Here is a 24,205-nt window from a genome sequence, read left to right on the forward strand (position 1 = left end):
TGACAAGAGCTATTCTATGTTCATGGGAAAGAGTGATGAATAAAACAGAGAAGGCTGAGTCTTTAAGAAGCTTGTAATGTCCAAAGTACGATTTAAAATTCTACCAGAAGAGTATACATAATGATATATTACATAGTACTTGGGTACGTAAGGCACACACACTTCATGGTTTTCGTGTGTGTGTGTGTGTGTGTGTGTGTGTATAGGAGAGGCAGTAAAAAGTTTTGCTGCTCATCACCCAGTCAGGCAAAATGCCATGCAATTCTTTGCAAACATCCAGAATTTAGTTCTCTGTTTTTACTTTATACATTTTAAGAGTTAAAGAGTAAAAACATTACCTGCAAGATGGCTCCTGCATATTGACAGAATGTTCACACTTCCCATGCATGCAGAAACCATTGTAATGTTCTGGGCAAGGTATATGGTGTTCTCTTGCACTTTCTTCTAACTTGTTAGCATTCTCTGTGAATACAGATAAAAGCAGGCGCCCTTTGTAAATACTTTTTAGCCCAGTAAGATCAACCAGTGCATTAAGAAGCAAAGCTATAGTGGGCAAAGATATTTAAAAGGGCAAGAACTAAAAGGCCATGCTTCAGAAGAAAGACGAGGAATTGAAAGACAGACATCTTCACAATGGTGTTTAGAGATGAAACTGCAAAATTACTCAGGGCTTTTCATGCTTTTATGCAATTTCTTCCATCTTTAATAGCCAGTGATGCTTCTATGAGTTGTCAGGCAGCTTTAATTTTCCTTGTGTAGGGACTGTACATTGATCATAAAATAATTCAAGAAAAACTATCTTATTTTTTGAATTTCAAAGCTCAACATAATGTCCCTAAGAGTAAATTGCTGCAATACCTTGATACTTTCTCAGTGTGGGAGCTTAAAAGTTAAAATATGGCTGTGTTCATTTGTTAAACAGACGTTTTCCAAAACTAAATGCAAATTGCAATAAACGTATTCTTTCAGGCTTTTTTCATCTACTGTGAAGGGGAATTCTGCTAGCACCCATACATTTTCTTATTGCCAAAATAAAGCTATTGAAAGAGCAAATGTTATTTCAGAATCATTTATGGAGATACTAACACAGTACATATTGCATGCTCTAAGTGTATTCCAATGCATAATAGCTGGCCTACGTTAACAATGTGATGCAAAAGTTAAACTTAGTGATAATGAAAAAATTTGTGTTCTAAAGTGAACCCTTTCCTCTGTCATTAACAAGTTGTATTTTCTCATGTTTCTACAAAGACATTAAAATATTTTTTCTGACCTTTAGCCTAAATACATTTGCTTCATATTTGTAATACTATCTCTAAATAGTCTTTTGATGATATTCATCTTATAATATAGTTTTGCCTTTTTTGAGTCTTTTCCATAATCTGTGACCTAACCTAACAAACTTTAAAATTCTTGCCTAAACACATGAAAAAGATAACTTTCCTGACTTCAGTCTGAGATATTCTTCAACCCCACGGTAAGCGAAGTAATGGAAGCAGCAGTAATGGAAGATTAAAGATGAATTATTATTTTTACGAAATAGATTATTTCCTATTATTTCGCATACAGGTATGGCTTCTATTGCAGTGCATCCTTCTAGTTTTGTACTGGCAGTCACGGTTGATGCATACGTTCACCAGAAGAAAAAATACCTTTAATATGGGTGAATTGGACAAATACATTATTTATGTTTAAGCAGAGCTGTAAAATATCTATACATTTTAAGATCTAGCTAGTCATCTGCAGAATTTTAAGTTTGAAGTATAGTGTTAAATATGTTAAGTGCTTTCCTGTGTAGGAATATTTATGCACATTTGTATGATGGGTAATATTTCAAATCACAACTCTAATTAATAAAGGATTTATGATAAGTATGCTAGTGAGACTGGAGATGGCATTTAAATCATTCATTTGTTCTATATTTGTGTCTCTTTACCTATTTAGGTGATATTTTGTTTGTATTCTATTTCTACTTTGTTGAATATTGTTAAAATGAATGAACAACCTTCCATGGAAAAGACTAAAAATATACAAACTTTTCTCTTTTGGTTTCTCCCCCAAAAGCTGGAAATAAGATGTTGTTCAGAGAATTAATCTATCAAGGCAACAAAAACTGAAATAAATAATGTTGGGTGAAATTTCCAATATGGGGATATGTGACCAAAACAGAAACAGGATGATCATGCTGTTTTGATGCACCTTAAGGTGGCTTGTGGCCATTCATGAATCTCTGGGGAAGGCTAGGCTCATTTGTTGCCGCTGCCAGGAGGCTACAAGCTCGAGTGGTCGAACCATGCACCTGCTGTTTAGAGGAGACTTTCACAGTGAGGTTTGCCAACCCCACTGCTGATGTAATGGACCAGCACTGATTCTCATTCTTCTCACTGGATCTTCTCCCCATCACAAACTATTCAACACTTCTATTTAGTGTTTGTTAGTAACCCTTCAGTGCTTCTGCACACCTGCAAGTAGGAGAATTTTCTGTAACTTCCCTACACTTCAGTTATACATTGTGATTTCAGGCATGGTATTTTTCAAACACATCTTATTAGGACTATTTTTCTTTTTTGTCAGTTATGAAAGAAGATCAAGAATTTTCTTAACTCAAAATCCATTTTTAGGCTACTTTATTTTTAACTCATCTCTCGCCCCATACTGGTTTTGTTTTTGGATTTGTACCATGTTCACAGTTACAAATCAAAGTCCAAGGGCAAAGTAAGAGCTTGTTTGAGGGAGGCTGCTGCTTTCAGATATTTTCACAAGTTCATTATCCAGACAGGATGATCACGTGTGAGGGGAATAATTTCCATCATAAAATCTGCTAATTAGTTTACACCATTCCTTATGAGCTTGGGGTGCCCTGTTATGCTGCTCATAGGGTACTGTCCAATAAGAAAGTTAGAGAGATTGAAAATAAATGAGTAGAAGAAATGATCCCTGAGCAAGAATATGAGGAATCATCAATACATGTCAACAAATTTATAGTCAATCCAACCAAGTAAACCAGTTGATTGAAAACCTGAATATACAACCACTATTAGTAATGCAAGAGACATATTTTAGAAATGAGATTTGAGCATATTAAGAAGAATAGAGACACAGAAAATCTAATATTCCAACCAAATATGTGCATGGATGATAGTATTTGTGATCCTGATGTTTATGCCTAGGTATTCAAGCAATTCTGAAGCATTTAAAGATTGAAAATCATCTAAAAATGATACCTTGGAAGTCCATATTTTTCCTACAGTGGCTGATGATTTAGACATCCATTTCTCTGTCCTCCATTGAGAAAGAGAGTTAATGTAAAGTTTGTGCTCTTTCTGCTAAAAGAGATAGTGACAATGGTAGAAACTCCCCATGTTTTTGTTTAAAATCTTCAACTAGTTTCCTACTAAATGCTCACAAATGATTTATTCTGAAAGGGATCCTGACCCTTTTAAGAAACCATTTCTGGTATAATAGGAGTTAATTGCAGCAGAGCTAACAGGGTTACATGCCCATCGCTAGTCAACGCTTTAGTCAAGAGCTATAGAAGTGGGTTGTTCTAAAGCACAGCTATGTGTACTGTTTCTATCCTGGCACATTCAGGGAAAGAGATGGGGGAGGGAGGCAAGAAACAGAGGGAATGAGGACTGGCAAGGTTTTACCTTATCATAACCCAAGTAAGGGAAGTGGGTAGAAAAAGGACAGAGCCAGGCATAGCATTACAGAGCCTTAAATCAATACAGCCCACAGTGTGTGTACGTGTGTGTGTTTAACATTATCCCTGCCTTTTTCTCCCCAAAAGCTGGAAGTAAGATGTTGTTCAGGGAATTAGTCTATCAAAGCAACACATCATGGACTGAAGCAGAAATATGACAGTGTAAAACTTGCCTAAAACTATCCATGTTGCCAAAGAAAGAATGTTTCCTGACAAGGGTTAGAGCTTGACAAAAGAAGCTTCTGAAAGTCATGTTCTCTATTCAAGTGCTCTCCAGGGTGGTGTTGCCTTGAGAAGCCAACCTGAACTTGCGAACCTAGAGTCCCAGTTGCAGAAATGGATGCACAAAACTATTAGTGTCTGATGCTGCTATTCACTCAGTCAACCCATTTCCCTTGTTCTGATGCTCTGTTCTCTGAACAGGCTTAAAATAATTTGATTTCTATGTAGCCTACAGTACCACCTGGAGTTCTCATCCATTTGACAGTTACATATTTCATATGAGTTGAATTGATTGGTTCTGAGTCTCTGTGTATTTTTTTGGCATAAGTCAACTTTCTCCAGCCCACTCAGTTCTGGCATTTTGTAAGATCAAACTTCTGCACCTACAAGCTAGAAAACCGAGCCATACCCATGGCGCACTGTAGTCTGGGAGGTCTTTTGGGGGCTGGTCAGATGATGTTTCTCTGGAGAGAGCACTACTTTGCTTTAATCAGGCCTTTCTTTGGGGTATCTACAAATCTCTTGTACCACCGATTCCTGAGGAGTGGTCTGCTTCTGTGTAAGGATTTCAGAGTAATTTGGAAAGATCCTAAACTAGAGGTAACATGGAGGACTCACTGGATATTTGAGGGAGCCAGATTTCTACTGCACATTTTTAAGCAACTAGAGCTGTTCAGTAAGTGAGTGAGTGAGTTGTATAGTGAAGTAGTGAGTTTCTGGTGGTGTTAAAAAGAAGCCTTCTTACTATGGCTCAGATATTGTAGGGTGCTCCTGTGTGGGAGATTGAATTATTTCAGATCTCTAGGTTCTTTGAACACTAATAGTAATATTTATTTCTACTGTTAATATTTACTTAAAATAAATTACCAATAAATACATACTAATATTTATTGTAAAATATTATTTTTGATACTCTGGGAAAAAGATTTAGATAAGTAGGAACATTATTTAGGTATAGTAAATAAAGGAAATCACTTTGGCTTAATTATGGGGACATTTTACTTTATCAAAGCACATAAGATACCTTCAACATTTACAATGTCTATAATCCAGACGTTCTAGCATAAAGTGAGCTCTTTTATGCATTACCTTCCTTTGGGGGAACAATGTGTTTGTGGATTAAATTCAATTTTTAACATCATGCTTTAACATCACAAATTATCTTTGACAAGTGCAGGCACACAAATAGTACTGTCTTGTTTACAATGTTTTTAACAAGCTTTTCCCATGGGCACACAAAATGTGCCACACTTTTCCAGAAAACTAAAATTTTCCATTTTTAATATGTTTATATAATACTTCTATTTTTTTTACATTTAATAATGACAAAAGAAAACCCCAGCCCGGGAGTATTCATGTACTTGCACATCTGTACTCAATTTTACCTGTCCCCTACTTACTGCCATAGCTCCAAAGCCATTTGAAAATAGTTTTATTTAACTAACAAGAAAAAAAAAAACGTCTTTTTTTCTACTATATTTATATTGTGCTAGGGACAGAATCAAATTATGAATTTGGAAGTGAGGTCATGATTGTCCCCGTTGTTGATTAGAGTTGGTTTCAGAGAAGATATATAATTCTTAGGATTTCCTCTCCTTATCTTATCACGTATAAACATATGAGGTGGCAGTAAAGCCTCATATCTAGCTTGAATTGCAATAGAAGTTTTTTAAAGACCAGAAAAGCGTTCCTATTGAACAGGTTCTGAATGTAATGCAATAGGAGTTCTTGCAACTTAACAAATTCCATAATAGCTTCACCTGCTGTCATAGTTTCTTCACGGCACAGACAAGTAGATGAGAAGAGTCTCTCCTTTTTTAAGCCTCTAAGACAGAGACTCAAATGAGAGTGCCAGCTACAAGTGACAGGCGAGTGCAAGGGACACGAAGGCATTTAAGGACAATCAATTCTCAAGTTTTGTAAAGAGCAGAGACTCAGTCACAATGTTCCTAGTTATTTAATCTCTTTTAAAGATGTGGAAAATAACTTCAAAACAGAAACCAAGCCTTTGCTACAAATGCAGCATTTCTTTTACTAGTTGAACCTTTTTTTTTTTTTTTTTCATAAGAGTCATTGAAACTATTTGGATCCAAATTTTTGCCAGTTAGGCAGTGTTCTGGGTTGGGAAGTAGGATGGACAGAGATAGGGAGAAATTCTTTCTTACCCCACCATCAATCATGCACTAATATAAGATGTGAAATGTGATTATCCATATTACCTCTTGTGTATATAAATATTCCTGTTGGACATACAAATTAAAATAAAGCAGAAGAAAACTAATTTTCACGTTACTACATTCTCAGGCAAGGCCTTAATGACGTTATTCAAGAATTGCTTGAATTTAAATTGGAAAAAGTACTAGCATCTGAAATAGAAATAGTAATTTGGGGACTGGAGTGATTGAAATGCAACAATATTGCACAATTATTTGCATGGGGTTTTATTATCTCAGTTTCTACTGGTAATATATTTACATAGATAAAAGCTGAGAAATCTGTACAATCTTGGGAAAGAAATTGTGTGTAAGCATTTTACTGATGACATCCAGATACAGTTATTATAATTCCAGGACTTGGCATCACAAGGCTAAATCACAGATTTAGCTATAAATTCTGGACCTGCAAAAATATGTTTTATCTGTATATCTTTAACTATACACATACACACACATTATATAAAATAAATATATACATATCTGTTTATTATTAAAAGAAAAATAAGCAGATTTTTAGCCATTTGCTCTATCTTCTGCCCTGAAATGCCCTGCCTGGCTTCGGATGGCAGAGACCTCAAAAGCGTGAAGGGAGCAGGCTACTGGGAGAAACTGTACTCGGCCTCTAATGGTCCTTTTCAAACTTCACCATTCAGTCAAGAGCCTATTAACTCTCAGCAAGTGGGTAACTCCTATAGGTTTAGAGGATTTAGCTTGAAGACCTTTTAAAAATATAGTATTTTATGGAACTTTAGATGTCTTTGACAACACTTCATAAATACCAGGCCTTGAGAAGAGGTAGGGATCGTTAACCTCTCAGGAGTCCAGAGCTGGAGTTGCCTTAAGCTTATCTGGGACAATTTGCTAGAGCTTTCCCCACTGAGCTTTTGCTGCAGCAACCCTTCTTATTCCCAAGCTGCTCTTCGACGATGAAATTTACTACAAACTTGAGAGAAAGAAAAAAAGTACCGGAAGCCATTTTATGTCAAGGGTACTCCTCTTCCCTTCTTTAGTCTTAAACTAAATCTATGCATTTATGACGAAATTTTTTTGCTCAATGGCTGACTGGGCATCTCTTCTTAGTGAGCCTGTTTGGTGACAATGCTGAAAATGACAGAGCAAGTGACAGAGGGTTCAGGTCCTGTCCACTTCTGCCTTCTGGGCTATGTGAGTCAAGCTGTTTTTCCCTTCATAGGATGCATTTGCAGAAATGGTTAAATCGTTCAGAGAAACCTTTCTAGGTGACACATTTGTTTTCCTCTGTGACTCTGAAGTTATTAGCCAACAGAGAGTGAGGAGGATTTAAGCTGGAGCATTCACTGAAGTGGAGCAGAAATAAAGGTTTTAATAATGTAAATAGGACAAAAATGGCTTTTGGTAGTTTCTTATATGAATATTTCTTGAGTACCTACTGTGTGTCTGGTGCTGTGCTATGTACTGTATGTAACAAACTCTATCTTTTGGTTGTCTTCCCATAATTTTGTTTGTCATCTTCTAAACATAGCCAAGAAAACAGATTTGCAAGACAAGCTGATGATAAATATTATCTACATTTACTGGAGAATATACAACATGCCCAACATTGTGTTAATACTTCACATGATAAAAATGTATGTCTTATTACAGCTCTTTAAGGTAGGTTTATAAAAATCCCATTTTGTAGAAATGAAACATAAGCTCAAATAGGTTGAATTGCTTATCTTAGAAATTTGCATGATGGATAAGCAGAAGCAGGGTCAAATCCAGCTCTTGCCAATGTAACACGCAGACCATGTAGTTAAGAACTCATTAAAACAGAAGACAATATCAGGCCTCCATTTCTTATTTATTGTTTGTCCTTTATGATTCCTGATTCTTTATCCCACATGGATCCTATTCCTGAAAACCAGTTCTTTCTTTTCTCTTTTTCTTTTTCCTTTCCTTTCCTTTCCTTTCCTTTCCTTTCCTTTCCTTTCCTTTCCTTTCCTTTCCTTTCCTTTCTTTCCTTTTTCTTTTCTTTTTCTTTTCTTTTTTTTCTTTTCTTTCTTTCTTTTCTTTTCTTTTCTTTTTTCTTTTCTTTTCTTTTCTTTTCTTTTCTTTTCTTTTCTTTTCTTTTCCTTTCCTTTCCTTTTTTTTCTCTTCTTTTCTTTTCTCTTCCTTCTGTCCTGGGAGAGATACCTTGGCCAAGGCCAAACCATCATGAGTCCCAACCTCTCCATCCTCCTCAAGGGCTTTCTCCATCAGTGATCTCCTTCCTCTCCTGTATCTTCAGTTCTCTTTCACTCTTTGCTCCTTGCCACTAGCATTTAAACATTTTTGAGTGTCTTCCTTTTTAAAATAAGAATTCACAAACTTCTCTTAAAGCATGTGCCTTCGTAGGCCTCTTATCTCCCTTCTCTTCTTAAGAAGCTAAACTTCATATAAGTGTTGTCTCCACTCCTGTTCTTTACTTCCTGCACTAACTCCCATTCAGTATTTACCCACTGCTTTCTGGTCACCCCTTCAGAGAAACTGCTGTGACTACGGTCAACCCACAACAGCTTTATTAATAACGCTAGTAGTGCTTAAAAAATGGGGGTGCTCAGGTGGCTCAGTTGGTTGAGTGACTCTCGATTTTGGCTCAGATCATGATTCCAGGGTCTTGGGATCAAGCCCTGCCTCTGGCTCTGTGCTAGGTGGGGAGACTGCTTGAGGTTCTCTCTCTCTCACCCTCTCCCTCTGCTCCTCCCCCCTCTCAAATAAATAAATAAATAAATCTTTAAAAAATGACAGGTAAGGTGCAATATGGTGGAGAACTCTAGAATACTCACTAAAATGTATATATTCAGTATGACAGGAATAGATGCACAAGTAAAAGCCATATTTGCTGTGCATCTTCAGTCTTCTTCAGTGAAAGACAAAAGGCTGGAGAGCAAAAATGTGTTGCTAACCATAAAAGACAAGAAAGGCACCTATAAATGACTCGAAAGTGCAAATATAGGCAATTGATGGGTTGATGAGTTTGCACATTTCTCCTGTATGATGTCATGGCCCCAAAAGGCAATTAGAGAATTTATAGTGTAGATTTGGATTCATTTGCAAAGTTGGAGTACTGCCATATGTTGGTACCTGACCAAATTAATGTAAGTGATTCTCATTGAAAGGGTTAGAAGGTACACCATCTTTTCTAATAGTCAATGATGAGACAAAATAATTTTAAGAAACAAATGTAGCTGATAGTGCTATGAGTATTTCTGAAAGTTGGTTTAACATTTCAAATTAGCATTCTAAATAAAACTGAGAATAAAAAAGTCATGGAGTCAACTCTAAGCAGAATTTTATAGTTTTTCTAAGAAGTAATTTCTGAACATAACATAGCCCCTGAACAGTTTATGGCATTGAAAAGTTATTCTGTTTTGATGGTATTTCTCAATTATATCTCAGTATACGTCTACAAATCAAGTATCTTTGTGTTTAAGCAGAATAAGACAGTTAATAAAGGTGGTATTTTTTCCTAAAATAAAACTTTTAATGATGTGATAATCCATCTAAGATTTCCATGTAGTTTCTCCATTTAGCCTGTTACATTAGAGACATGAAAATACAAATGAGCAAGTCTTTCTCAAGCCCAGTATTATACATTTTTTTTACCCTCAGTAAAACTTTCTAATGATTATCCAGTAATACAATAGCCAAATATTTTATTAGTTACTGTATTGGGTTGAATAATGCCAGCCCCCCCCCCCGCCCCCGCCAAGAACTCATGCCTACCTGGAACTTCAGAATGCGATCTTATTTGGAAATAAGTAATCAGTTCAGATGAGTTCATACTGAATTAGACTGAATCCTAAATCCAATGACCATTCTTGTAAGAAGGCTACACGAAGACACACAAGTGGAGAGTCATGTGAAGATGGAAGCAGAGATCAGAGCCATAGTGCTATCAGCCAAGGAATGCAGGAGCCACCAGAAGCTGGAAGAGGCAAGGAAGGATTCCTTCTCTCTTTGAGCCTTTGGAGGGAACATGGTACTGCCAACACCACCTTAATTTCAGACTTTTAGTCTCCAGAACTATGAGATTATAAACTTCTGTTGTTTTAAGTCAGTCAGTTTGCAGTAATTTATTATGACAGCCCTAGCAAACTAATACAGTTACAGTTTAGCAATCAAACACTTACACTAATGAAATATATTTTCTAATAACCTATATGGAATTAGTGAAAATGAGCTGAAAGATTGGTTTCAACTAGTATGTGACTTGGGCAGTCTCAATTTATGTTTATTTTTCCAGCATAATTTTACTCTCAAAGTTTCTGAGTTTGGGTGATAAATGATATGATTACCTTAGTTTACATTTATGTTGAAATATCTGCAGTTCATTGCATTTGCAACACAAAAACCATGTTTTAAAGGTGCTGATATGTCTAAGGATGCTAATAACTCCAGTAAAGAAGAATTTTTGAGGGGAGAGGAAAACTTCATGGAAGGAGCTACATTCATTTTTGATTTAGTAATTCATCTCATAAGAAAGGCAGTTATCTTCCATAATCATGTTGTACAACTAATGATGCTGCATTTTACCTTTATTAGAAAGAAGCAAATGACCAAGAATCAAACTGATACCAATGACCTCTCAACAAAAAGATTCCAGGTCACATATGGGGTATGATCTCCCACAGTATCTCTGTCTGTGTTTTCAGAATGCCTGAAGAGCTAATGCCTTATGGAATTCCTAGTCATTAAGAAAATGTTAGTTTATTTGGTATCTTCTGTTTAAGAAGGATGGGAGTTTATAGTACTCCATTAAGAAAATTTGAACATTAAATGTTCTTTGAAGTGTTATCCTTCAGTAAAATGCAAATCTTTTACATCTAGGACAATTCATTCCCCAAATATTCTAAATAGCTATGGGTTTATTCTCTCTCTTTTTCTTTTCTTCCCAGTTTTGAATAACTGATTTGCTTCTGGTACTTCCTTAATTTCTAGTCAGTGATAACTTTGAATACAAAAAGCTACTCTCGAAATAGTTAAGGATGAGGTGTGGATCTTAGCTTCTTTCCACTTGGACAGCAGTTAGGGCTTGAAATCAGTTATTAACTAAATGGTACTTTGTAGTCTCAAGTGTTAGTTTACCTTTTAACAGGTCTAACACACTCCCAGTGTATTATTTACACTCTCCAAGTACACGGTTAACCACTCAAGAAATCAATAGGGGTTATAAAACATGTACGAATTTGAATTTGGAGAAAGTCAAACACCTATTTTATCCATTAGAAATAAAACAGCTGACATTTAGAATTGGAGCTTATAAGAAGCCATTTATTTTGAAATAGAAAAAGCTCAAAATGACTGTGTCCAGAGATGGAAGTGGAGTATGGCATAGATAATTCAAACAAAGCACCTCACTTGTTCTTTAATGAATGCTATCAGTATCAGCCCACGACTTTTGGCTCTTGGTGTGTGACTGTGTAGACCTTTGGATCCACAGTAGATAAGAAACATATGTTCTCTTATGATGTTTTGAGATTTACTAGATCTTGGTTGTATCTATGCTTAATTAATTCATCAATTTATTTATTCAATTAAAAATATTGACTGATCTCCTTCTATATGCCAATTAATACAAGTACAGGATATACAGTGGTGAGTCAAACAGACAAAATTTCTCTCCTGAAGGGCATACACATTAGAGAGACAGAGATGGGCAGTCTACAAAATGAAAAACAAATAAAAACCCAACATCTCAATTACAAATGTTACAGGGAAAAATAGGGTGTTCAGATATAGCAGACTAGGGTGGGAGACCTACTTAAGACTGTAGGGGAAGGTATAGTAGAGAAGGAAGAATAAAAAAGAGCTGGCCAGGAGAAGAGCCTTGGGAAGACTCCCAGCCTGAGTGAATAACACAAATGGGAAAAGACTCTAATGTAGGGAAGAGGTGTTCCAGGAACCAGCATTGTGGCTAGAGCAGAGCAGAGAGAGGTGGAGTAGAGAGAGAAGTAGGATGAATAAGAGAATCAGTGAGTTCCTTTTTACATAGAACTTTGTAAGCCATGTTAAGGAGTACTGATTTAAAGTGCAATGGGCAACCGTTTGGATAGTCTTGAGCAGATCTGACTGATATGGAAAAATAGATCATTGAAGGGAAAGAAAAAGGACAAAGAACAAATAGGAGACCATTGTAGTAGTGTGGGTAAAAGACAATGTTTAAGTCTTCGAACTGGGTAGCAGCAATGAAGGGAGAAAATGAAACAACAAAACTTCTATTGCATATAAATCTTTAAGGTAGACTGAATATGACTTGTTTGTGTACTGTAATATGGAGGAATGAATCGAAGATGACTAGGTTTTTGGCTTGAATATCTGGGTAATGTCTTTTGTGTAAAGGAGAAGACTGGAGGAGAATCAATTAAGCTCTGATGTATAAACATGATGGATCTTTGATTATGATTTTTGAAAATTCTATGTTTATGTTTGGGTGTGTATACTATATAATTGATGTTAACTGGAATAAACTCATAGTTTAGTAAGAAGATTATTAAGGGGTGAAACAGTGAAATGTCTATTAATAATATTAAGCAAATTTATGATTATTAAATGGAAATCTGTAGTAGGAGGAAGGACATCTAAAGTAGGAAGAAGGACAGTTATTACGGTCTACAAGGGATTTGAAGATGTAAATTTAAAGGAAAGATAAAAAATATCATGAAATGAAAGGGAAAAATTAGACTGTGAAAAAACATCACTGAGGAATGCTTTTAAGCAAAGCAGTTTTCTCTCTTTTTGAAAAAATTATCACAAGAAAATATAAATAATTTAAAGATAAGAAGTTTGCTGTCTTCAATTTCCATTATATAAAATAGGTTCTATTTTGGCCAAAAGATTATTAAATTATATTATTATTTCACTCTGTTTAATGATTTGCATTTTTAAAGTTTTTTTGTAGCTATTATTTTATACGTGACTGCAACACCCCTAAACATTAGGTAATGGACATGAATGTGTGTGTGTGTGTGTGTGTGTGTGTGTGTGTGTATTTTCCTTGATATATTAGGAGGTAGAGGCTAGAAATATTCAATTATTCCCTAATGTCATACAGTAGCTCAAAGACAGAAAACTAGCTCCAGAGGCCATGTGTTCTCATTTTTTTAAAAGAACTTTTTTTTTTAGAACAGTTTACATTTATAGAAAAGTTACAAAGATAGTACAAAGAATTCTCATATACCCACAACCCAATTTTTCTGTGTTACCCTTCTTAATCTGGAGTTTTCTTCTCAATTTTTCAATGGCAAAGGATTGTCTTAGAGTTGTACATGTAGAGTTAGGGGAAAAAATGAAAGAGGCAGTCATCTGGATAATAGGCCAGAAAACAATTTTGTCTGAAAGATATAGATAATTGAGACAGAAATGTTTTTTTTTGCCTGGAGAGATCCCTATGATTGCCTTACTCCTCCACTTGAATTTGTAGGTGTAGCTATGACTAAAGGTGTTTCACTTACTAATAGGAAACTGTGTATCATTCAATGTGAAGAATGTGTGGTTTTTGAGAGGGCTAAATTGCTTAGTTTCTATATTTTTTCTTAAAAAAAAAAGCATATTGGGTATTTTTCATTATAAAAGCAATTCACATTGATTTAAGAATAGTAGAAAATATAGAAAGTAAAAGAAGGATAGAAAGTCCTCATCGTTTACAACCTAAAGACAACCACTGTCGACATTTAATTTATTTACTTCTAGCCTTTTTACTACATGTGCTGTTTTGGTCTGTTTACTTAGATGATACATGGGACATCATTTTTTTTAAGCTTTATATCAGGCTATGTCTAAGAGCTGATAGCAAATAGCAGGACAGCTCAATTGTTTAGCACAGTATCTGATTAAGTAGGCCCTTTAGTCTATCTGGACGAGAACTGTACTAATTGGAAGTTCATAGCTTCTGTTAGTTGCGCATGGTTTGATAGTGCAGAGACCAGAATTTAAGATATCATTGGTGGAAAAGGAAATGTACAAACTTTCAAAAACTAATACGGTATTATACATCAGGAGGCTCAGAAGCAAAGACTCATGTTATAAATTCATTAATTGCAGCATCCTTTATAAAAATGAAAACTGGGAAACTACCAACATTTTTAGCAATAGTATAATATAGTTAAGTAAGTTGTAGCATAACTAAATGATTAAATATTACTCAAGTAGAAAAAATTGTGAAGAATTTTGAGGACACAGGAAAATGAGTAGGATACTAAAATATATAATGTGTAGAAGATACAAAAATCTGGAAAGAAATCACCAGAATTCTGACAGTTATTTTTTTTTTAAGATTTTATTTATTTATTTGACAGAGATAGAGACAGCCAGCGAGAGAGGGAACACAAACAGGGGGAGTGGGAGAGGAAGAAGCAGGCTCATAGCAGAGGAGCCTGATGTGGGGCTCGAACCCATAACGCCGGGATCACGCCCTGAACCGAAGGCAGACGCTTAACCGCTGTGCCACCCAGGCGCCCCCTGACAGTTATTTTGATAGTATCTCTGGGTAACAGAGATAATTCCCTATAATATAAATATTTTATTTTTATAAAAAGTACACTAATAAAAAAAGTCTCAAGTGATTCTTCCTTTTTTTTTAATGGGGAGATTAAAAAGGAATGATTTGGTCTTTGAGTTTAAGAATTTACTTTTATGGGGCACCTTGGGATGGCTCAGTGCGTTAAGCATCTAACTTTGTCTCAGATCATGATCCCAGGGTCCTGGAATCAAGCCCCACATAGGGGCTTGGGTGTCTGCTTGTCTCTCTCCCTCTCCCTCTCCCTCTGCTCCTTCCCCAACTCGTGCTTTCTCTCAGATAAATAAATAACAACTCCATCTCTATCTCTATGTATATATAAAGAATTTACTCTTATTTGATTAGCATAGATTTAAAGCTTTTTATTACTTATTAACAACTTCTCAGAGTAGAAGTGTGAAATCATACTTCCTTTAGCTTATTAAAACTTCAATATTCACTGTCTTCTTGTCCTTATACTGTTTTTAGAAAACAGATTCTCTAGTTCCCAAACTTGACTGAGTGTATTTCCATGCCCTTGGAGCTCCACAATCTTTTCTATCATAGTTGGCAGTGCCAGGGATGAACTAATTGTTTTTGAGGGTCAGAACTTCTTTCATATTTCTATTTCTTATTGGTCTCAGGTCACTGGAAGCATACTACAGTGTCCCGACTGTGCTTAGACATGACAAGACTGTCCTTTCAGAGCTCTGCCAGGCTTAACCACATACAGTGTGGGGATCCTTGTCCGAGAGTCAGAACAATGAATCTTCCACACCAATTAAAGAAGATCAGTTTATACAGAGAAGATGAAGTATGCCCAGCAGAGGAACAGCTTTGCAGAATCCCAAGATTCCATCTGTCTTTGTGCTAAACAAAGTTGGACCCATACAAACCCTTTATCATCTTTTCAAGCTAGGTCATTCTAAAGAAATTAGGAGCAAAATATGAGCATGAAGGGCTTTAGGCACACTCATTTCTCTCTTATTCTCTAAGGATTTATCAGTTTCTCTAAAGGGTAGTGAACATAAGGCACGTTTGCTGTTAGTCTCATACAATTGATATGTTATATGAGTCAAAGTGCTTTGGTAATTGACAGTGAATTTTTGGTAACACTGAAAATAATGTCTTTTCTCTTACAAATGAGGAGCTATGTCAAAGTAAGTTTAAGATCTAGTTCCTGCACCTACCAGTTGTGGATTTAAAGCAAGCCACATACCCTTCTGTGGATCAGTTTCCTCACCTGCAAGATGGGGATGATAATAGGGTTTGCATGACAGGGTTACTGTGAGGAATAAATGAGGAATAAATAAAACCCTCCAAAGAATAGCTAGCAAATAATAAGCACTTAATAAACTTTTAACTTATTATTAGTTATTGTCATCACCTGTCCTCATAGTCATGTTTTAAAAACATATTATCTAAAGGAACCAAACAAGAATGAAGCAATAGACCTAGAAATATTCTCTGTATCCTTGCAAGTCATTCTGCTTTTGTTTTTACTCGCATGCACATCTGTGGAGAGATTCTCTGGTTCACACATTTATAAGAGATTGTTCAGCAGAGGGAAAAATGCAGACTTTGGAACAGAGAGAACCCAAATCTCAGCATGGACATTTAATATTGTTAGTGGTCATCTGGCAAGTGACTTCCCTCCTCAAGACTTCTGTTTCCTCATCGAGAAAGAAGGAAACAGAAAAGCAAAATGGCAAATACAACGGGACATGACGAATGGGTAAGGAGAGAGGCCAAGCAGCACGTGGAAGAATTTATGTCCAGACTCCAGGGTGAAGGTGGGGAGCAAGGGGCCCCTGCTTCATCATTTTTAAAATGGTTGAAATGACGGTCCTACCTGAGAATCTTGTGAGGCAATAAGATTGCAGGTTTGGGAGCTTGACTTAATGTCTGGGTTCAATTTTGGTCCCCCCACAACACACTCCTCAACTCCGTGACCACAACCAAGTTATTTATCCTTTATGCATGTCTGTAAAATGTCTGTAAAACATTTAAAGCAATATCTGGAACATGGTAAGTACTCAATAAATTATGGTTATTTTTAACTAATATGCATAATGAGTAAATGAGCTTCTAAATGTAAAGAAGCATTTATTAAGCACAGTGCCTGGCCCACAGTAAGTGCTCAATAAATGAAAGTGCCTGTCTTAATCATCATCATTCCCAGAGGAAGGTTATCTAAGTTGAAGCAAAAAGAATACATAAGAATTAGACAAATGAGAGAGGCATGTGAGTATTCCATATATATACAAAAACCCAGATGGCAGATAGAGCATGGCTTGTAGGGGAACTGGCAGTTTCTAGAGCATAGGGTAAAGGAAACGAGGGTAGGGGGTATGGATTAAGAACTGCAGTACATGTCATAACAGGTGTTACAGCATCCTGCTCTGAAGTAGGCACTCACCAACGGGCACGTGCAAATGCGTGTAGTGTTCCCGCTCACGGAGAGGCTGCCTCTCCGTCAGGAACTGCCGTTCCACTGTCATGCTGATCTTAGCCAGCCGTTGAGGATATGCTGTTGCTGGTGTTTTATGGAAGAGATTCAGTTATATTCAGTAGTAGATACTTGCAAGAGCTCTGCGTAGATGAAGGAGCCCTCGATAAAAGCCAGGGGGTAGGATTATAGAGTCAGTAAAGATATACTTCACTTTGACAATCTACAAAGGAGACAAAGCCATGGTGTCTCAATCTCTAATAAAATAATCTCTCTTCCATGAAGTCTTATGAAAGAAATGGAATTATGTCTTGGCAAAACAAAAAAAATGTATAACAGATTTAGGTCATTTTTCAAACTAAAGGCAATATTGATAGTGTAATTTGAATCACCTATTAATAACAAATCTTATGACTCGAAATGTATTCTTATGTCTTAAATACAAGAGTTGCTGACTCAATACGATCTATTATGATGGAAACGAGTTTGTTACAAGAAGATAACATCCATATTCCACTTTTTAAAAATAACTTTATGTTTTCCTATTTGATGGAATGATGAGATTCTGTAATACATTGGAAAAAAACACGCATAATATTCATTCATTGTGGCAGTGTATCATAATTACTCAGCTTCCTTTTATCATTAATAATGGAAGACTGTGAATAAAAACATACTAATATCCACCAGATGTTCAGAAAAACATAAATATCTCCAAAAGTCAGCACATTTCAGCAAAAAGTCAACAAAATTTTGTCTACTTCTTTTTCCTTTTTTAGTTTTCTGAACATGTTCTTTGATACGATATTTTTAATCCTCATAAAGGATTTGCTTTTGGTTTCTTTAATATCTGCCACAAGAGACTGACTGCATAGTTCAAATGTAGCCAACATACATCTTGCTACCCTTTTCCCTATCACTCTATATGCCAAGAGGCAGGCTGGTGTAATGGAAAGAGATCAGCCAGCTTGGCGGTCAAAGAAGTATCAGTTTACACATTTTCTCGACTTCTTACTGGCTACCTGACCTTGGGAAAATTGCTTAAACTTTCTGAGCCCACGTTTCTTTATCTTTACAATGGTGATAATAATTCTTTCATTGGAGGGTCTTTTCAAACAGAAGCACTAATAAAATGCCAAGCACTCAGCCATATTCAAGAAAAGGTAGCAAATATATTATTCTGATTTCTTGGGTTCTGATTTCTTGGGTTCCTCTGACTACTGCATTTTCCCTTTTCTTCCACACTGATACCTTAAGCCTATTAAAAAACTTTTTTCCTAGTGTTTCCCTTCAGTGATCATTCTAGAAGCTTACTCTGTGAGCCCCAGCACCCTCATAAATATGCTATGAGCCCAACATGAAATTGTGATCCAGGCACTACCTGACAGATTATAGGTCGCTCCTCCTGTTGGGGAAACACAATTCCCACGTGGACTCCATAAAATGGAAAGTAAGAGTTGCATAAGAGAATTTATTATTATTTCTTTTTCCTGTGATGAATTCTATTGTCTTAACGTGGAAAGGAACAACGACCTATGGTAAAAATAACACCTGGGTAGCTGGTCCCCGTGAATGGGCTATCTGTTAGGATGAGGCTAATTAACTTTTCCAGAAACAAGGAACGCCCTAACAATGCAGAAAAAATATACATTGTAGAGTGGTACCCTAGTGTCCTGGAAGGATAATTCATTTAATATAAAGGAGTTATTTATCCCCATCTGGTAGTTTACATGCTGTGGGTTACCAGAGGGATTTTTCCAAAGTAACCATTTTGTACCAAGGTATGGTACAAATATGAAATACGAAAGAGGTAAGAATTAGAAGTTTTTGCTTTTCTGGTACAACCTTTAAAATTTCACATGAAAACAACTCCTGGCATAGAACACCTTCTGTTTCTGTAGTTTTGCTCTAAAAGGTCTGTAAAATGATAAAAATATTAATATGATTAAACTTTCTTAAGAACAAAGCGAAAATGACATTAATTTGATATGGAACTTCTTTTAAAAGTTCACATAGTTTTGTTTCTAGAAAGATGACTGTCAGTCTTATTTACTTATTCAACAATAGAGGTTAAGTTTAGAAGACATCATGAGGCCCTTGATTTCTATGTCGATTCCTTGATTTCTATGTCAATATTTAGAAGGAAGCAAATACTTGATAGGAAGTTGTCTCTTTCTCTCTTTTTCCTCCCTTTTTTTCATCTGTGAGTCCCTTTTCTTCTAGCTATTACTGGTCAAGTGTTGTGGGACTTGATTTCATTTTGGTTTGAATTTGGCCAGGTGGTCTATGACCTGAAGTGCCACGAATGTGTTAAGAGGTAGTGAAGATGTGTTCTTCCATGTCTTGAGTCATTGCTACTCTATCAGTTTATTTTATTTTGATAAAGAAATTGGCTGATACTATACAAAGTCTCCCTTCCCCGGAATTCAGAGAGCAGCTTATTTATATGTAGATGTAGCTATATGACATTTTCAAATGCCATACATTTGCATATGAAGGTCTCTTTCTTCCCCTTTTAGTAAACAGTCTTTGGTATTACTTCCAAAGCAATGTTTAGACTTATATTTTCCATACAGGTCCTTCCTTAAAATGTTTTTTAAATGCCCAGTAGAGATAAAAAATTAAACCCTCAAACTGGAATACATTTTTGAGGGGTGAAAATTTATATATATCCTTCAGCACCTTCTGTTTCTGTAGTTTTGCTCTAAAAGGTCTGTAAAATGATAAAAATGTTAATATGATCAAACTTTCTTAAGAACAAAGCAAAAATGACATTAATTTGATATGGAACTTCTTTTAGAAGTTCACATAGTTTTGTTTCTAGAAAGATGTCTGTCAGTCTTATTTATTTTCAACAAATAATTATTTAGTGTCTATTATATGCCAGGCATTTTTTTCCAGACCGCATTTACAGAACAAGAAAAATTACTTGCCTTCATGAAGTTTATATTGTACCAAAAGAAGAAAGAAAACAAAAAGGTAAAAACACAAATACATTTCTGCTCTCACTCAACACTGTGAAGAAAAGCAAACATAATATTGGCAGAGAGAATGCATAGAGTGCACGTGGACATCAAGTATGGCAGTCAAGCAGGCTTTCTCCTGAATGGTGAGAAGTGTCCTGCTAGGGGAAGGTAAGAGGGAAGGGCATCTCTGAGAGCATGGAAGAGGCGAGGTTAGACATAACTGCCCAGAAAAACAAGTTTTGCAATAAGAAGGGTGTTTTTAAATACAACTCTCAAAGTGAAATGACCATTTATTTGACTTGAGAGTTTTAAGAAATGTGAAGTAAGCAGGAAGAAAGGAAACAAAGGAGAGAGGATAGTGAGAGTTGTCACAATTTCCGCTTGCTTCCAGGTCTCCCCTGCTTCCAGGTCTCCCCGTTACAGGCCCCCCTGCTCTCCGGGGATTTATTCTTGGTAGTGTTTGCTTCCCCTGTACCTGAGTTCTCCGGCACCCTCAGACTCAACTTCTGGTGGAGGATTATTACTTCATTATTTTTAACTCCACTTCTGTCCAGACTTCCAGCCTCATATGCCTGCTTCGATGTTGATTCCCTCAAGCAAAGCAGGGGAAAAACCGATGAAATATTCTCCACTTCCTCAAGCCGAGGAAACTTCACATCAGCTCTCGCCTTCTCTTGGCATTCATATCTGGTCAGTTAGCAAATCTGGTGACCTTATATCTCCCGAATCCACACAGTCTGTTTCTCTGCGGCCATCACCATCTACAACATTCAAGCTTCATTATCCTCCGTGTGGTTAATACCATATTCTCCCACCTCATCTTGCCTAGGATCCTTCCCCTGTAGCCTATTCCTCACTTTGGTGCCAGTGTTGCAGCTTTTTAAAATTTTTTCAAAATTAAAAAAAATTTTAATAGAAAATACGACATCATTTAAGATATCTCTATATACCTCTATTGAGCAGAGGGCAAATTTCTACTTTCCTTGCAAATGAGGAAAGAGCCTTGTTTGAAGCTCCAAACCACTATTCCGATTTTAGTCCATTTATCCCCCCTCCTTATTCCATGCTTCAGCCACTCCCAAGTATTTGCATTCCCTAAAAATTCCCGCTCATCAAAGCCTTTTTGCCTTTATCAGTGCTGTTCCCTATGTTTATAATGATCTTTTCTCTTCTCTGCCAGGTGAGCCCAACGCAAATACCACCTTCTCCATGACACCCCTGACTTCTCATATTGCCAGTCACAGTTACTCCATCAGCTTGAATCTCTGCTCTATTACATAAGCATCTCTGAGTTATACTTATTTCTAGAAAGGACTCATTATGCTTCCTCCCCAGGCAGGTTGTGAGGAGATCATCATCATCATTTACTAGATGACACAAAGTAAATAAAAATAAATATGGTTTTCTATTATCTTGTTTTTACTTCAACACTCTTAATGTTTTATTTTCTATTTTCTGTAAAAAAGTTATTTGAATAATCATCATTTAGTATAAGAGTGCTTATTGGAGTAACATTCCTCTCTGAATTTAAAGTTAGAGAGAGGCTTGGGTATAATTTGCCTCTGAATTTCCTTATTTCCAAAAAGAAAAAAGAGAGAAAAAGAAAGAGAAAGAAAGAAAGAAAGAAAGAAAGAAAGAAAGAAAGAAAGAAAGAAAGAAAACATTACCAGTATCAGTGAGGAACTGATCACCGCTCATAAGATGTTCATCAATTAAAATTCTGAATCCGAATAACTAATCACAATCTCTCCACACAGCAGATTTTGTGGGTCTCAGGTTGTTTTGTTATATCTTCCATTTTGAAGTCCTGGGTACCACCATCCCAGGAACCAGGGCACTTTACCTCGAGGGTGTCACAGTTAAACTTATGTCACTTGATAGTGTCTGAAAATAACTGGCACTGTTCTTGGCTTAGAATTTATTTTGATGAACTTGGGGCAACTATGTTGATGATAGCAAGAATGCTTCTGAAGAGACACTGTACTAATTGGCTAATCATTTTCAGGATTTCATCATATTTATGCAAATTCTGGGGAAAGTCATTCTTTAGCTAGGACTGAACACTTCCGTCTCTGGCTTCGGACATCATCACTGTATAGGGTATAGATGAGACTCTTACCTGGGAGACACTGAGATCATCTATATAAGATCTGTGATTGACACATAAGAACACTAAGGCTAACCATAAAAGAAAGAAAGAAAGAAAGAAAGAAAGAAAGAAAGAAAGAAAGAAAGAAAGAAAAATGAAATCTTACCGTTTGCAACGATGTGGATGGAATTAGAGGGTATTATGTTAAGTGAAATAAGTCAGTTCAGAGAAAAACAATTATCGTAAGATCTCACTCATATGTGGAAGCTAAGAAACAAAACAGAGGATCATAGGGGAAGGGAGGGAAGAATAAAATCAGATGAAATCAGAGAGGGAAAGAAACTGTAGGAGACTCTTAACTATAGGAAACAAACTGAGGGTTCCTGGAGGGGAGTTGGGTGGAGGGATAGGGTAACTGGGTGATGGGTGTTAAGGAAGGCACTTGATATAATGAGCATATTCATATAACTGGGTGTTATATGCAACTGATGAATCACTAAATTCTACCTCTGAAACAAATAATATACTGTATGTTAATTAAATTTAATAATAAAAACAAAAAACAAACAGAAAGAACACCAAGGCTCAGGGAAGTTATGACCAAATGCAGGAGCTAACTAACAGAGGTCTCCCTGGGGACTACTGTGTAGCAAAGACTAGGATCAAGGGTGCAGTAAATCCCAATCCTGCGATTTTCCCACCTGGATGGAAATGCCTCTCTTATTCAAAGATATGATAACCCATTTCACAGGTGATAGCAGGAGATAACGGACACAGGTAAAAGAGGGGGGGGGAGGTGAGGAGGGTGAATAAAGAGTTATACTAGTTTTTAAATTATATTAGATGTAAAAGAAAAGTGTTAAAGTGATTTAGGATCAGTAAAAAATTTGACTTGCCCATTTTGGGGATTATGAATTTTATGTTGAGAATAATAGTTGAGATGTACCATCATATTGTTAAAGTTTCTGATGCTGAATCATATTTTTTAATTAAAATTTTAATTTAATTTAAAATTTTTCATAGAACATAATATTTCTAGGCATTTGAATGTTGACAGTTTTACCAGAAGAGCTTTTCTTTAACCTCTTAATTTTAAAAGGTTTGTTTCATTTATAAGGTGTGCTTTTAATCGTTTGGAATCATTTCCCAAGACAGGAATATTGTGGAATTTATAATGAAAGTCATTTACCAGAAATTAGTTGGCAATAGAACTTGCAATAGACACAGGAACCCCAAATATATGCATTTTCCATTAAACATGGGGAGACACTGAGCATAGTAATTTCCTGGTGAGAACTCTGGCCTAGAGCAGGATTTCACTGCCTCTTATATATCTGACAATTTCAAAAACATCTTATACCCTAATACTCTAAAAACACAATGCAAAAGGGAAATGACCAGTAATAGACATTGGTAGGTCAAGATAATATGACAAATTGGATGAACTGACAGGTAGGTGATGAATAATTTTAACATGACCCTAAAAATAGTGAAGGGATGTTTGCACATTGACACTTCTTTAAAGGCAGATGGATATGCATGACCTGCGTTTTTAGACAGGTGTCAGGAATATTGATGGTTGGTATGGGAATGATCATTTTCTTGGCACTGTTGCAGTAGACAGTTTGCATGATTAATGATGCATCTTAGTCTTTTTTTTTTCCTCCTAGGGGCAGAAAGGGAGATGAACTTTTGTCACCCTGAGGAATGTAAGAATTCTGCCTGAAGGGTAAGGCAGGAGAGCTTTGTTCACCTAAAAGCACGATTTCTTTTTGGGGGGTGAAGAAATAGTAGTAAAATATACAAGTGATCTTGGCGATAGTTCCTAGAGGATGATTATCACATGCTTCTTATTAACAGGGTCCTACCCCAGGGCGTAGAAGCCTTGCGGCTGTGAAATGTGGAGGGCAGTGAGCCTGGGCGCTGGCAAAACCCAAAGTGAACTGTGGCTTTGGGATGGATCTGATCACATACGGTGTTTGGTGTTTGAGTGAATATTAAGAACCACTCAAAAGAAACAGCACAAGACCAAGGCAGGAAGTAAGAGGTGAGATCATCTTCCT

At 36.3% G+C, this 24,205-nt stretch overlaps 1 protein-coding gene and 1 long non-coding RNA gene across 2 annotated transcripts in view; one reads left to right on the forward strand and one right to left on the reverse strand.

Annotated features, from left to right (window-relative positions):
* LOC117801114 overlaps positions 1-24,183 on the forward strand; it is a 95,395-nt gene extending 71,212 nt beyond the window's left edge. Inside the window, exons 2-3 of the long non-coding RNA XR_004623546.1 lie at positions 23,813-23,871; positions 24,003-24,183. This is a non-coding gene — a long non-coding RNA (uncharacterized LOC117801114). The remainder of the gene's footprint in view (positions 1-23,812; positions 23,872-24,002) is intronic.
* Positions 1-24,205, reverse strand: part of TMEFF2 (transmembrane protein with EGF like and two follistatin like domains 2) — a 223,050-nt gene that overhangs the window by 6,319 nt on the left and 192,526 nt on the right. The window contains exon 8 of the mRNA XM_002917998.4: positions 339-462. Coding sequence (XP_002918044.1) covers positions 339-462 — 124 coding nt within the window. The remainder of the gene's footprint in view (positions 1-338; positions 463-24,205) is intronic.

The sequence above is a fragment of the Ailuropoda melanoleuca genome, chromosome 2 (genome assembly GCF_002007445.2).
Source record: "Ailuropoda melanoleuca isolate Jingjing chromosome 2, ASM200744v2, whole genome shotgun sequence".
Classification (NCBI taxonomy): domain Eukaryota; kingdom Metazoa; phylum Chordata; class Mammalia; order Carnivora; family Ursidae; genus Ailuropoda; species Ailuropoda melanoleuca.